This window comes from Bufo bufo, chromosome 8 (assembly GCF_905171765.1).
Source record: "Bufo bufo chromosome 8, aBufBuf1.1, whole genome shotgun sequence".
NCBI lineage: Eukaryota > Metazoa > Chordata > Amphibia > Anura > Bufonidae > Bufo > Bufo bufo.
This window is the reverse complement of record NC_053396.1, coordinates 13,157,385-13,173,781: the sequence shown is the minus strand read 5'-3', so window position 1 is coordinate 13,173,781 and position 16,397 is coordinate 13,157,385. Positions and strand designations below refer to the sequence as shown.

General features: G+C 45.0%; 1 protein-coding gene across 2 annotated transcripts; it reads right to left on the bottom strand.

Annotated features, from left to right (window-relative positions):
* Positions 1-866: 866 nt before the first annotated feature.
* Positions 867-15,185, bottom strand: LOC120977215 (ficolin-2-like). 2 transcript variants are annotated; one of them, XM_040405043.1, is made up of 8 exons: positions 15,052-15,185; positions 10,626-10,742; positions 9,494-9,547; positions 9,159-9,200; positions 6,316-6,443; positions 5,162-5,291; positions 4,704-4,838; positions 867-1,246 (listed from the first exon to the last, which is right to left on the bottom strand). In XM_040405043.1, the coding sequence occupies exons 1-8, from the start codon at positions 15,116-15,118 to the stop codon at positions 990-992; spliced, it is 930 nt and encodes a 309-aa protein (XP_040260977.1). In that variant the 5' UTR covers positions 15,119-15,185; the 3' UTR covers positions 867-989. The 2 variants fall into 2 exon arrangements, with proteins under 2 accessions (XP_040260977.1, XP_040260978.1); XM_040405044.1 differs by having other exon boundaries at positions 10,626-10,739; positions 15,052-15,177.
* Between the last annotated feature and the right edge of the window lie 1,212 nt (positions 15,186-16,397).

Below are 16,397 nucleotides of genomic sequence, written 5' to 3'. Positions count from 1 at the left end.
CATGAAGGGTAAATAGAGATACTAACGACCCAGGAGCACCTTCCACATAGGAACTGATTGGTGACACCCTGCCGGTCAGAGGATTGAAGGGGCCGTGGTGCTGGTGTGAGCGCTGCAGCCTCCACATTGCATCAGTGAAAAACATATTGCACCCAGACTACATCCGGATGCAATGCATTTTTCACAGAAGCCCCATTCACTTCTATGGGGCCAGGGCTGCTTGAAAAACGCAGAATATGGCTACATTCACACGACCGTATGAATGAGTCCGCATCCGGTCCGCAATTTTGTGGAACGGGTGCGGACCCATTCATTTCTATTGGGCCGCAAAAGATGCGGACAGCACACCGTGTGCTCTCTGCATCCGTAGTTCCGTGTCACGGGCCCCCGCAAAAAAGATAAAATTGTGGACAAGAATAGGCATCTTCTATTATAGCGGCGTCCATGTGCGGTCTGCAAATTGCGGAACGCACATGTGCCGGTATCCGTGTTTTGTGGATCCGCAAGACACCACGTTCGTGTGAATGTAGCCTATAGAACACGCTGCGATTCTCACGCAACCCAGAACTGATGCGTGAAAAAAAAAAAAACGCTCGGGTGCACAGACCCATTGAAATGAATGGGTCAGGATTCAGTCCGGATGCTATGCGTTCACGCATCGTACCCACGCGGAAAACTCGCTCGTATGAAAGGGACCGTAGGACACCTTCAGAGGTCTTAAAGGAGTCCATGCTTTAACCGGTCAGAGCTGATTTGGCGGCAGGAGGGTGAACTGCGCAATATTAGGTTTTAATGTTATGGCTGACCAATATAACTGTATACACATGTATACAATAAGGACACAGATATAAAGTCATTGTTTCCGGATATTTATTAAAACAAGGAGATATTTGGTGAGAAAAACTAGAATCTATGATTTTCCTAATCTTGTGGACTCCTGACAACCAGCGCTGTGCCCGGCTGGGTGGATGGCAGGTGTCGGGCCTGGTTTACTTCTTTACCTCAGGCCGTATCTTCATCTCAGATCTCTTGTAGGAATAGGAGAGTCCTTTGCCCGTGTACCAGTGTAAGGCCATCTTGCCGCTGCCGTGCTCCCCTGCCAGGTACAGGCCGTTCAGGTTGGCGTGATAGCAGGACTTATACCACCAGCCGGAGGAGCAGGTTCTCGCGCAGTCGCCTTTGTTCAGGTCATTGTCCTCGTCCTTCGTGGAGAACCCCATCAGGTTATGGTAGGACATGGAGTCACCTAATACAGAAAGTATACAGCATTGCATGATGAGGGATGTAGTTGTGTGTATCACATGTGATAGGCTTAGATACAGCAGCTCATTACACAGGATCCCACATAATAAGCTTAGATACAGCCGCTCAGCAGACAGTATCACATATGGTAAGGCCTCTTGCACACGACCGTATGGCTTTTTCAGTATTTTGCTGTCCGCAAAAAAACGGACGACGTTCGTGTGCATTCCGTTTTTTGCGGAACGGAACAGCTGGCCCCTGATAGAACAGTCCTATCCTTGTCCGTTATGCGGACAATAATAGGCCATGTTCTATCTTTGAACGGAACGGAAATACGTAAACGGAGTACCTTCCGTTTTTTTTTGCAGATACATTGAAATGAATGGTTCCGAATACGGAACGCAAAAAAAAGAAACAGAAAAAAAACGTTCGTGTGCAAGAGGCCTAAGTCTAGATAAGCCGGTATCTCACATAATAAGCTTAGATACAGCTGCTCAACTGACAGAATCAAATACAATAGGTTTAGATACAGCGCTCAGTAGACAGTATCACACATGATACATTTAGATACAGCGCTCAGTAGACAGTATCACACATGATACATTTAGATACAGCGCTCAGTAGACAGTATCACACATGATACATTTAGATACAGCGCTCAGTAGACAGTATCACACATGATACATTTAGATACAGCGCTCAGTAGACAGTATCACACATGATACATTTAGATACAGCGCTCAGTAGACAGTATCACACATGATACATTTAGATACAGCGCTCAGTTGACAGTATCACATATGATACATTTAGATGCAGCGCTCAGTAGACAGTATCACACATGATACATTTAGATGCAGCGCTCAGTAGACAGTATCACACATGATACATTTAGATACAGCGCTCAGTAGACAGTATCACACATGATACATTTAGATACAGCGCTCAGTAGACAGTATCACACATGATACATTTAGATACAGCGCTCAGTAGACAGTATCACACATGATACATTTAGATACAGCGCTCAGTAGACAGTATCACACATGATACATTTAGATACAGCGCTCAGTAGACAGTATCACACATGATACATTTAGATACAGCGCTCAGTAGACAGTATCACACATGATACATTTAGATACAGCGCTCAGTTGACAGTATCACATATGATACATTTAGATGCAGCGCTCAGTAGACAGTATCACACATGATACATTTAGATACAGCGCTCAGTAGACAGTATCACACATGATACATTTAGATGCAGCGCTCAGTAGACAGTATCACACATGATACATTTAGATACAGCGCTCAGTAGACAGTATCACACATGATACATTTAGATACAGCGCTCAGTAGACAGTATCACACATGATACATTTAGATACAGCGCTCAGTAGACAGTATCACACATGATACATTTAGATACAGCGCTCAGTAGACAGTATCACACATGATACATTTAGATACAGCGCTCAGTTGACAGTATCACATATGATACATTTAGATGCAGCGCTCAGTAGACAGTATCACACATGATACATTTAGATACAGCGCTCAGTAGACAGTATCACACATGATACATTTAGATGCAGCGCTCAGTGGACAGTATCACACATGATACATTTAGATACAGCGCTCAGTAGACAGTATCACACATGATACATTTAGATACAGCGCTCAGTAGACAGTATCACACATGATACATTTAGATGCAGCGCTCAGTAGACAGTATCACACATGATACATTTAGATACAGCGCTGAGTAGACAGTATCACACATGATACATTTAGATACAGCGCTCAGTAGAGTATCACATATGATACATTTAGATACAGCGCTCAGTAGACAGTATCACATATGATACATTTAGATGCAGCGCTCAGTAGACAGTATCACACATGATACATTTAGATACAGCGCTGAGTAGACAGTATCACACATGATACATTTAGATACAGCGCTCAGTAGAGTATCACATATGATACATTTAGATGCAGCGCTCAGTAGACAGTATCACACATGATACATTTAGATACAGCGCTCAGTAGACAGTATCACACATGATACATTTAGATGCAGCGCTCAGTAGACAGTATCACACATGATACATTTAGATACAGCGCTCAGTTGACAGTATCACATATGATACATTTAGATGCAGCGCTCAGTGGACAGTATCACACATGATACATTTAGATACAGCGCTCAGTAGAGTATCACATATGATACATTTAGATACAGCGCTCAGTAGACAGTATCACATATGATACATTTAGATACAGCGCTCAGTAGACAGTATCACATATGATACATTTAGATACAGCGCTCAGTAGACAGTATCACACATGATACATTTAGATACAGCGCTCAGTAGACAGTATCACATATGATACATTTAGATGCAGCGCTCAGTAGACCTAACACTCTTGAAAAACTTAGATTAATGAACTCAGACGACAGTATGACATAGGATGAGCTTGGATACAGCAGCTCAGTAGACAGTATCACACTTGAGAAGCTTAGATTAGGCAGCTCAGCATACAGTATCATGTATGATAAGCTTAGATACAGCAGCTCACAGAGAGCATCACAAAAGATACGTTTGGATACAGGAGGCCAGCAGACACATCACATGGGATAGGCTTTGATACACCATCTCAACAGAGACAGAATTAGACATGATAGGCTTAGATACACAGCTTAGCAGAGAGTATCGCACATTGATGCCCTTAGATACTGAATCGTGATGAAAAATTAGATTCGGCTGCTTCGCAAAAAAAATAGTAATTAGCTTTGTGATTACTTCGTCACGAAGCGCATTTCTTTGTAAGTAGTGGGTGCAATGACAGGGATTGTGCCCCCCCCCCCCCATCATTGTACCCCTTAGATGCCGCGTTCGCAGCTGATCGCGTCATCTGACATAAAAAATAAAAAAAGGAAAAAAAAAAAAAAATCATACTTACCTCATCCATTTGATCATGAAGAGCCGTCCGCCACCATCTTGATTGAAGATCTAGCGCGTAATCTCGCGCTGCCCATGATGGCGTCATCACGTCGTACGCCACCGCGCACGGGGTTTCATGCGAGATCTTCAATCAAGATGGCAGCGCCGGCTCTTCAGCCGCAAACGAATGAGGTAAGTATGATTTTTTTTTTATATTTCAGGGAAAATCGATTTGCTATTACGAAGCACCAGGGAAATTCGGCTTCACAGCGAATCGAAATTTCCCTGAATGGCTGTAAAAAAACACTAATACTGAACTTAGCAAGTATCAAACATTGTAGGTTTAGCTACAGAGCTCGGCAGACAGTATCACAAGTGATAGGCTTAGATACTCCAGTATCACAGGTGACTACAGCATACACAGGATTCCTGGCCATATAGCGCGGCGTATACACTGTGTACTATATGAGGAGGGATATCTCCGTATCACCGGACTTGCTTGTCGCTCACCTGCATTTCCATTTTTGAAGCCTCCAAGCAATAATTTGTATTTCTCTTCTTCTCCGAGGATCTGAAATGAGGAGTATTTGGCAAAATATTGTGCGCGGTCGAAGTCTTCTAGATCGATGCGTAGCTCCCACGTATCTGCGGAGAAGAGGAGGACACATTAGTCCTGCTCGTCTTCATCGCGCTCAGCGACTCTGATTCATCGTCTTCGTATTACACAGGCAGAAGTGTGTGTGCGAACGTATGAAATGAGCAAGCAGCTTGCTGTCAGTGAATGGGAACATTCTCATTTACATCCAGCGGTTGAAAATGATCCCTGTTCTAATGCCAATTTAGCACAGCTAAGGGTTTGTTACAGTGTATCGGTGCAGGTATGAGTCAGAACAGGAGGTTAAAAGAGAAGACAACTCCGCGCCGTAATGTGCCTGTATGCTAATACAGATCATACCCAGACTCCTTACCCGAAGACGTTAACTTGTGAATATTCTCATTTCCCAACCAGAAATCAGCCAGGCGGCTTCCAAAACCTTCCTTATAAGAATTCCAGTCCCGGAAGAAATCCACTGAACCATCCAAGCGTCTTTGGAAAACCTGACAGTAAAATGGCAGACCCAGCAGGAGATGCGTCAATAGCGTGCACCGATCTCATAGGGCCCCATAGCAAAACCTAAGCATGGGGCCCATTACCAATTTCCCACGTGCGTCAATCACTCCCAGGCAATGCGGAATGCACAGCACAGTGCCCCAGGTTTCTGATGAATTTACAATTTTTTTTTTATTTAGCAGAAGAAATTTTAATTTAAAAAAATTATAATAAAAAGTCACCCTCGGCCTCGCCCACTTTATTCAACTTCTGTGTCTAAAATCAAATATATGGTGCAGATAACTGAAATAATAAATTCTACAGCTCCACTTCAGATATTACAAAGCTGTCTGCCTGCAGCCACCACTAGGGGGAGCTCTGTGCATAGGAGTTTATGCAGGGGAATGGAAGCTATTATAATGTCTCCCCCTAGTGGCGGCTGTCTGAAATAGCAGTTTTTTCACCTATGCACAGATGAAGTAGAGAAGCATGAAATTCAGAACCAGTATACAGATGTACTAGTCTCTGGACAGGTTATCAATATCAGATCTTCAGCACCTCCACCATTCAGCTGTTTAATGGCGCCACAGCGCTGCGGGCTCTTTATTATTTAGATCTAACTGCACTCAGTCTTCTTAAAGGGGCTGTGGACTGTGATGATACTGATGGCCAAGCCTGGCAGGGGTCTTGCTCTTGGCAACCCCCGCTGATTGCATCTGCTCGTCCAGTTCCTTGTAGTTGCACCGCTGCTGCGATCTAGGCGGCATGCATACAGAGAAGGGGATGCGGCATCAAGACAAGTGCTGCAACCTCTTCAAACAGCTGATCGGCGGGCATGCCGGGAGTCGGTAGGTCATCAATATTATGGCACTGCACAACCCCTTTAACAGCAGTGGTGCAGGGTATTTCAGTTTCATCTTATTTCACTGCCCATTATATATTGGGGAATTGCTAGTTGTGTAATTCTCTGACTGATTACAGAAGGTTCTCAGTGGGTTAATTGCAGGTCTGTTTTACAGTCAGGACACTTACAATCCAGCCCCCTCCATCTGTGTGCATATCACATAACACCCTCAGGGGGGCGCTGCCATCTGGGTATATTGTGTACCAGTCACTGAGCACTTCTCCATGATCCAGCAGCTCCTTACAGCTCCTGGCAGCTGAGAAAGAAGAAATATAGGTAATAGGTATGTAGTAGCTGGTCATTTATATGTGACTTTCTGTACAGGTTACAAAGATGCATGTAAATGTAAGCACATTACTTATCCTGTACTGATCCAGAGTTACATCCTGTATTATACTCCAGAGCTGCACTCACTATTCTGCTGGTGCAGTCACTGTGTACATACATTACTTATCCTGTACTGATCCTGAGTTACATCCTGTATTTACTCCAGAGCTGTACTCACTATTCTGCTGGTGGAGTCACTGTGTACATACATTACTTATCCTGTACTGATCCTGAGTTACATCCTGTATTATACTCCAGAGCTGCACTCCCTATTCTGCTGGTGCAGTCACTGTGTACGTACATTACATTACTTATCCTGTACTGATCCAGAGTTACATCCTGTATTATACTCCAGAGCTGCACTCACTATTCTGCTGGTGCAGTCACTGTGTACATACATTACTTATCCTGTACTGATCCTGAGTTACATCCTGTATTTACTCCAGAGCTGTACTCACTATTCTGCTGGTGGAGTCACTGTGTACATACATTACTTATCCTGTACTGATCCTGAGTTACATCCTGTATTATACTCCAGAGCTGCACTCCCTATTCTGCTGGTGCAGTCACTGTGTACATACATTACATTACTTATCCTGTACTGATCCAGAGTTACATCCTGTATTATACTCCAGAGCTGCACTCACTATTCTGCTGGTGCAGTCACTGTGTACATACATTACTTATCCTGTACTGATCCTGAGTTACATCCTGTATTTACTCCAGAGCTGTACTCACTATTCTGCTGGTGGAGTCACTGTGTACATACATTACTTATCCTGTACTGATCCTGAGTTACATCCTGTATTATACTCCAGAGCTGCACTCCCTATTCTGCTGGTGCAGTCACTGTGTACATACATTACATTACTTATCCTGTACTGATCCAGAGTTACATCCTGTATTATACTCCAGAGCTGCACTCACTATTCTGCTGGTGCAGTCACTGTGTACATACATTACTTATCCTGTACTGATCCTGAGTTACATCCTGTATTATACTCCAGAGCTGCACTCACTATTCTGCTGGTGCAGTCACTGTACATACATTACATTACTTATCCTGTACTGATCCTCAGTTACATCCTGTATTATACCCCAGAGCTGCACTCACTATTCTGCTGGTGCACTCACTGTGTACATACATTACTTATCCTGTACTGATCCTGAGTTACATCCTGTATTATACTCCAGAGCTGCATTCACTATTCTGCTGGTGCAGTCACTGTGTACATACATTGCACTACTTATCCTGTACTGATCCTGAGTTACATCCTGTATTATACTCCAGAGCTGCACTCACTATTCTGCTGGTGCAGTCACTGTGTACATACATTGCATTACTTATCCTGTACTGATCCTGAGTTACATCCTGTATCATACTCCAGAGCTGCACTCACTATTCTGCTGGTGCAGTCACTGTGTACATACATTACATATCCTGTACTGATCCTCAGTTACATCCTGTATTATACCCCAGAGCTGCACTCACTATTCTGCTCGTGGAGTCACTGTGTACATACATTACTTATCCTGTGCTGATCCTGAGTTACATCCTGTATTATACTCCAGAGCTGCACTCACTCTTCTGCTGGTGCAGTCACTGTGTACATACATTACTTATCCTGTACTGATCCTGAGTTACATCCTGTATTATACTCCAGAGCTGCACTCACTATTCTGCTGGTGCAGTCACTGTGTACATACATTGCACTACTTATCCTGTACTGATCCTGAGTTACATCCTGTATCATACTCCAGAGCTGCACTCACTATTCTGCTGGTGCACTCACTGTGTACATACATTACATATCCTGTACTGATCCTCAGTTACATCCTGTATTATACCCCAGAGCTGCACTCACTATTCTGCTCGTGGAGTCACTGTGTACATACATTACTTATCCTGTACTGATCCTGAGTTACATCCTGTATTATACTTCAGAGCTGCACTCACTCTTCTGCTGGTGCAGTCACTGTGTACATACATTACATATCCTGTACTGATCCTCAGTTACATCCTGTATTATACCCCAGAGCTGCACTCACTATTCTGCTCGTGGAGTCACTGTGTACATACATTACTTATCCTGTACTGATCCTGAGTTACATCCTGTATTATACTCCAGAGCTGCACTCACTATTCTGCTGGTGGAATCACTGTGTACATACATTACTTATCCTGTACTGATCCTGAGTTACATCCTGTATTATACTTCAGAGCTGCACTCACTCTTCTGCTGGTGCAGTCACTGTGTACATACATTACTTATCCTGTACTGATCCTGAGTTACATCCTGTATTATACTCCAGAGCTGCACTCACTATTCTGCTGGTGGAGTCACTGTGTACATACATTACTTATCCTGTACTGATCCTGAGTTACATCCTGTATTATACTCCAGAGCTGCACTCACTATTCTGCTGGTGCAGTCACTGTGTACATACATTACTTATCCTGTACTGATCCTCAGTTACATCCTGTATTATACTCCAGAGCTGCACTCACTCTTCTGCTGGTGCAGTCACTGTGTACATACATTACTTATCCTGTACTGATCCCGAGTAACATCCAGTATTATACTCCAGAGCTGCACTCACTATTCTGCTGATGGACTCTATACATTTCTCAGTTTCCGCTCACCGTACAGTCCTGACTCCGGCTTTCCGGATTCTCCTTTCTCTCCTATAGAAATATCAAATAAATAGCATTAGTCCAGTAAATCAATTACAGCTTGATTTGACATTCCCCTCTCCCAATGAAGTTATACAGATCTTAAAGGGATTTTCCAGGTTTTCAATCTCCAGTCTAAAAGGAAAATCGATTACTGTCCATTTTTTTCTATGGAGCTTGCTCTCTTGCAAAGCCACAGGTTCCACTTAACTTATTTGGAGGGTACGATAAACCTACCCGTTTTACGTATCGCCATTTATTTGGCTTAATCTGGACTTCCCCTTTAAGTAATCAGTGACACTAACCTTTTTGTCCTTGTGGACCAATCTTTCCAACTTCTCCTGTAGATCCTTTCTGCCCTAAGGAGACAAACATAAAATATCCACAAGTGCCAGACTCCATGTACTGCCTTTGGTGCTAATGGTGGAAGTTAAACCTTTATTGATTGGACACGAGAGTTCTTTTTTTTTTATCTGTATAAGCCCAAAATTCCCAATAAATTTCCTAATAAATCTTCACAGAGCTCCAAATCCGCTGCATAGGCAAAGAGTTAAAGCAGTGATGCAACACTAAAAGAGAGGCCCAGTCCTGCCCGACCCAGGGTGGGGGTGATGCTCACCTGATCCCCCCACTGGATCCAGTCTGTTGGGCTCCCGGGCCGGATCAGTGATTGGCTGCACCGGTCTTGTGCGCCCCCCCCGTCAACAGATCTTGTCCACGTGGGAGCGGAACTGTCAGCTCGGGAGCCCAACAGACCAGATCCAGCGGCGGGGATCAGGTGAGCATCACCCCCACCCTGGGTCGGGCAGGTCTTGACCACTCTTTTAGTGTTGGATAACCCCTTTAAAAGATACAATTCTGTCGTCTTCCTGCAGTCTCCACTAGGGGGAGCTCACTCACTACATGCAACTTATACATTGAACTCAACAATAGAATAGTATACAGTGAGCTCCACCTACTGGTGGCGGCAGGCAGGCAAAGTTTTATTGTATGGCTCTGTGTTTGGAGCTCTGTCAGAAAAATGGATCATCAGTCTCTAAAAAAAAATATCATAAAATGAATCTGCATATAGTGCATTAAAAATCGATGGGGATCTGCTATCTTACAAGAAAAGATTTGGCTTGGGGTTACTCCTAAGGGCAACCTTTAACCCCTGTACAGGGATCTGGACTTCCCTGCAGGGGAATCACCAGGCGGCCACCTCTCAGAGTAGTCTCTGTTCAGGTGATGACTGACCTACGGGGATCAAGAGCCATCACAGCAGGATGAGGCAAAAACATGATCAGGGATCAGGCCAAGGTCAGGACAGCCAGAGTAAGCGCAATCCGGTAAACAGTCCAAGGTCAGGATTTTAACTTTAGCAGTAAATGGAGAAGAAAACAGGACAGGTGGTCAAAGGAATGTGGAAGGAATAAATTTCCTATCATCTATATTCACCTTTCTCTCCTGCCGCTCCATTATATCCTTTTGCACCAGGAGATCCAGGAACGCCGGGGCAGCCTCTGAGGATGGCCAGTCTGTCCGAATCTCCCACTCCAACGACCTTCACTTCTGCTGGGTGACACATTTGTACCATCATCATGCACCACGACGTGGCCAACATTCTCTATATAATATACCTGCAGTACAACTCCTGCCGGGTTCACAAAAAGCTTTCCTATGGTCCTGAATGGATAACTATAGATAGGCAACCAAGGACTAAAAGTAGCAACACACTGCCATGCACATGCAGATATTGGAAACTAGTGATGGACGAACAACGACTGGCACGTTTCGTGTTCGCGGAACCCCATTCACTTAAATGGCAGGCGAACCTGAAAAACCTTCAGGTCATATTTGCAGCCACCAAATACTTACTAGAAGTGCACAAATAGTCCCACAACATGGACAGTGACATACCAAAGGGGGATCAATGGCAAAAATTTCCACAAAAAATATGTATTTTAATCAGGGGCCATTTTTATGCGTCTTAAAGGGAAACTCAAAATTATGCCCTGCTGGAGCCTAGAAATTTTTTATTTTAGACCACAGGAGTGCAGGCCCCAAACATTAGGCATTCACCTGACAGAAAAGGCCTTTTATGCCGCTGTATACTTTGTTCTGGGTGGTGGCGGATATGTGTGGGCTGGCATGAGTAAATTAAATTACACGTGGTTGTCACAGGTGTTGAATTCCTCCGAGATCCATGCCTCATTCATTTTTTAGAAATGTGAGTTAGTCCACACTGTCGTGAGCCGGGCGAGTGCGCTTGTCGGTCACGATCCCCCCTGCTGCGCTGAACGTCTGTCACGGTGGGGAGTGGGGGAAACCCCCCGCCGTGCGGTGTCAAAGGGTAAAAGGGGATCAGCCTGGCCAAAAGGAGTAATAAGGGAGCAGGTCACCTCCTACAGCGTCCCTAATCCTCTCCCTGAATCCTCGCCGTATGAGCGGACCCCGATGGTAGGACGACTCATACTAAGGATTCCTAGAGACCCTAAGTCGCCCTGGTAATCCCTCACCAAGGAGCAGGGAAGAGACGACCTGTTCATCCCAGTCATGGAGGAACAGGAGTCTCTATCTGAGGCCAGGCTGCAAGGAGAGGGGAACACATACAGCATAAGGAGATGGCAGGTAAGTGAAACCAGTAACACACTTACCTGCCACAGACACACTGACTGGAACCCGTGCACAAGTGCTGCTGTCCACACCAACATTAAAGGACACAGCACACACCACAAACCACACAGGAACCCAGGACACCCATAGCTGCAATAAACATGAGACAGGGGAATGTCTAGCAAACATGACACCAAACACCACCAGACATGTAACACCAAACTAGACATACAAACACCCTGAACTTAACCCACTCCATACAAATAGGGACAGGAAGGGAACGAGACACCGGGATGACATTGATGACCACAAGGGTGGAACACCCTGGACTGGAGCAGAGCTCCAGCACCAACCACAGCTGAAGTACAACTGACTGCAGGAAGAGATAAATGGTAAGTATAGTATGGTTGTACCTGCGCTGTCAGTGGGTCACTTTCCTAACTCTGTAAGCAAATAGTATACAGAGCCGCTGCTAAGTACCTAAAAGGATATCGGCTGCCCCGATCCAATTAAACATGCATAAATGTATAAAATAAATTGCGGTACCAGCGCTGGGATAAAGGAAAAATGTTGAGCGAAGGGTAATAGAAAGTACCTGGTACTTTCTATTACCCTTCGCTCAACATTCTTCCTTTATCCCAGCGCTGGTACCGCAATTTATTTTATACATTTATACAACTGACTCCAGCCAGGAAACCACAGAAGATAAAAGCCGAATGACCAGACCCAGCCAGGGAGTTAACCCTTACAGCACCAGACAGAGGGAGGCTACAACTTAAAGAGGAAGTGCACACACAAGCATACTAAACACGTTACCACCAGCAACAGCATGTGTGCCAACCACCCAGAAGGCCGAGACACTGCCACCGCATGCTCTCACAGCAACTGCAAGTGTGGCAACAGTGTCACAGCGTACACCATAGTCCGTGACACTCGACGAGGGGCAAGCCAAAAGTTCCATGGCAAATTGTGACAGCTCTGGCCAAAGGTCAATCCTGGACACCCAGTAGTTAAGGGGTTCCTCGCTTCTCAGAGCGTCCACATCAGCCGTTAACCCGATGTAGTCGGACACCTGTCGTTCCCTGAGGCTGGATCCAGAGGGCGGCTGTCGATGGGTTGGCTGCAAGAATGATCTCATTCCCGAAGTGACCAACACATCTTCAAACCGCCCTCTTCTTGCAGGCGCGGTAGGATTGGGACCCGCACCTGTTTCGCAATTCCTCTGCCAGCGCCCTCAACAGCAGAATGCTGCATTCTGACAGCCCTCTGTGATGCTGGTAACATGTCCGCCATTTTATGTTTGTACCGGGGGTCTAAGTACGTTGCCACCCAGTACTGGTCCTTGCCCTTTATGCTTTTCATACAGGGGGCTCGGTGATGGAAGGCCAGGTGCCTTCTTAAGGCGGTCGTCCCTAGGTGAGTGTTGGGCTTACCGCGACTTATGCGTTGACAGCACAGGCTGCAGATGGCAACACTATTGTCAGCAGCTGACACGTAAAAAAAATCCCACACTGCGGAGCCATGTGCCGGCGTCCTGGGAGCGCAAGATGTGATCGTGCATGGTGGATGGCTCGCTCCAGATACATTAGCAGTCTGCTTTTTGCCTCCTGTGCCCTGCGAGTTGTGCCTGCTTCTCCTCCCTGTCTGCTGCTCCGTCTCTCCCTCTAAACTCCCCTCCTCTTCCTCTCTTGTGTGCACCTACGTGACGTCCATCGACACGTCATCATCATCACCTTCACCACCACTGACATTAGAGATCTCGGAGTAGGCAGCAACAGCGGGGACCTCCCTCCTTGGGCTGATCTGGGTACTGTCGTCAGACCGCTGGGTGGCGGCCGTTGCTACCTCCTCTTCCTCAAGAATGGCTGCGCATCGGTAAAGTCTGGGAAAATAATTCCTCTGACTCGAGTGGAGGAGCTATGGTGGTGGTGGTGGTGTCTTTGGGGGTGCACACAGCAGAGAGTGAGGAGGGTGCTGATACAGAGGATGAGGAGGGTGCAGAAGCGGAAGGCTGAATGAGCCACTCAACCAACTCTGGTGCGTCCTTTGATGTAATCGCACGCGCCTTCTCCAACTTCCCACTTAGGCTCCGGCCTGGTGCACCTGCCTGCCTCTTCCTCTGCCTGTCATTTTCAAAATGACCCTGTGCCAAAGTCCCCAGAGAAGAGCAGTATTTGTGGAAGCAGGTATATCACACCCCTCAATCAGTATTTTGTGGAAGCAGGTATATCGCACCCCTTAATCAGCATTTTGTGGAAGCAGGTGTATCGCAGGCCTCAATCAGTTTTTTTGGGGGCAACAGGTATATCACACCCGTTGCAAATAGTTGTTCCAATAGCGTTTGTCCCTCTGTGTAGCTGCGATATCGCAGTAGAACCGCACACAACTGCTGCACAATACAAATGCACTATAATATACTTTCTATGTTAGTATATCACACCCCTCAGTATGTCACACCTATCGATAGCACACCTATACAGTTCCTAAAAGGACTTTTGTGGCCCTATTAGCTAGTGTTTGGTGTTCCTTACAGTCTGTCCCTGCTCCACACAGCAACCTCTCCCTACACTGGCAAAAAAACAAAATGTAAAATGGCTGCCAGATCGGGTTCTGTTATAGGGTGGGGGGTAGTGTTGAGCGAACTTCTGTTTTAAGTTCGGCGTCTAAAGTTCGGCTTCCGGTTAGCGGAGAATCCCGATATGGATTCCGAATTCCGTTGTGGTCCGTGGTAGCGGAATCAAAAATCGGCCATTATTGATTCCGCTACCACGGACCACAACGGAATTCGGAATCCATATCGGGATTCTCCGCTAACCGGAACTCGAACTTTAGACGCCGAACTTAAAACAGAAGTTCGCTCAACACTAGTGGGGGGGTGTCCATGTGCTGAATTGTCCCAATTGGCTGTCCTGGGATGTGTCATGGGTCAAAGTTCGGCACAATGCAAAAGAATAGGGAGCATGTTCGGCAAATCGCGAACAAGCAAAATTCGCCGCGAAACGACTGCCGGGCGAACCGCAAGGCTATCCCCATTGGAAACATTAAATAAATTAGAATTGCATTACTGCTATACTCACTATATAAAACTGGATGCACATTGTGGATGAAAATAGTGTTGGGCCCATCTACAAGAGACAAGGTGGCTTCCAACAGATGGGACCTGCGCGGTCAGAGACAAGTCAGGGCAGTGCAGAGTCCAGCCATATTATACTCTGATTAGAAGCCCTGGGCAGATGGATGAGCCACGAAGAATTCCAAACCAGCTTACCTGGACACGAGTCCTCGGCAGGACAAAAGGTGACCAGCAAGGAGAGGACGGTGATCAGCAGACGCATGTTGCTCCTGCGAAAGTCTTTTCTGGGCTGAAAGTTTACGGAAACTGGCTGAGAACATGCACCGAGCCATACCGTGCCTGCAGGCTATAAATCAGAGACTCTGTGGTCTGAACCCATTGCCTTTTTTAGTATACTAAAAGAAAGAAAAAACCAACCAATGAAGCTCCCGAGGCTCATCCTATACACGTAGCTCCTCACTGACTCCTCTCGGCAGTGCAGAGTTCAGCTTTGACAAGGTTGGATGAGACAACACATCACAAGGCCTAAGATGCCGTGGCCATAAATGAAAATGAATGGGGTCTTGTTGCCACCGACAAGTTACCGTAAAGTGACAGCAAGAAATCCAGTAGGCAACTTACCCCATTCACTTTCCTCCGTTACGATGCACAATGATTTATGTGTGTAACGTGTGTGGCGGCCAAAGCCGTCGCGTAGCCCTAGGGGTTTGTCTTTGTCACCGCCCGATGTTCGCTGCTGCCCACCATAGACTATGTGAGTGTATGTATATAGCTATGTTTACAGTGTACGTATATACAGTACAGTATGTGTGCATGGGTATGTGAGCGTATGTATGTAAGTATATATGTTGATGTTTGCATATACTATATATATAAATGTGAGCGCATATGTATATAATAATAATCTGTAATGATGTTGGTGTATGTATAAACAGCATAGTATGTGGCATTGTGTATATAGCTATGTAGATGTCAGTGTATGTATATGGAATTGATTGTATGCTTGTACACAAATTTAAACGTATGTAATCTAACATGAATGTAGGTATACATGTGGATGTATGTATATATGTATATGGATTTTATGTATATGTGTTTATGCATGTGAGTGAATGTGTATATATGATGTGTGGGTGTTGTCATCTATATATGTCATTTTGTGTGAGTCTAGAGATGAGAGGTAAGTGGATGTGAGGGTATGTGCGTATATTATCTGTGATTATTATCTGTGTGTATATTATATGTGTATATTATCTGTGTATATTATCTGTGTGTATTATCTGTGTATTATATCTGTGTATATTATCTGTGTATTATCTGTGTATTATATCTGTGTATTATCTGTGTGTATATTATCTGTGTGTATTATCTGTGTGTATTATCTGTGTATATTATCTGTGTGTATTATCTGTGTGTATTATCTGTGTATTATATCTGTGTATTATCTGTGTGTATATTATCTGTGTGTATTATATCTGTGTGTATTATATCTGTGTGTATTATATGTGTGTATATTATATGTGTATATTATCTGTGTATTA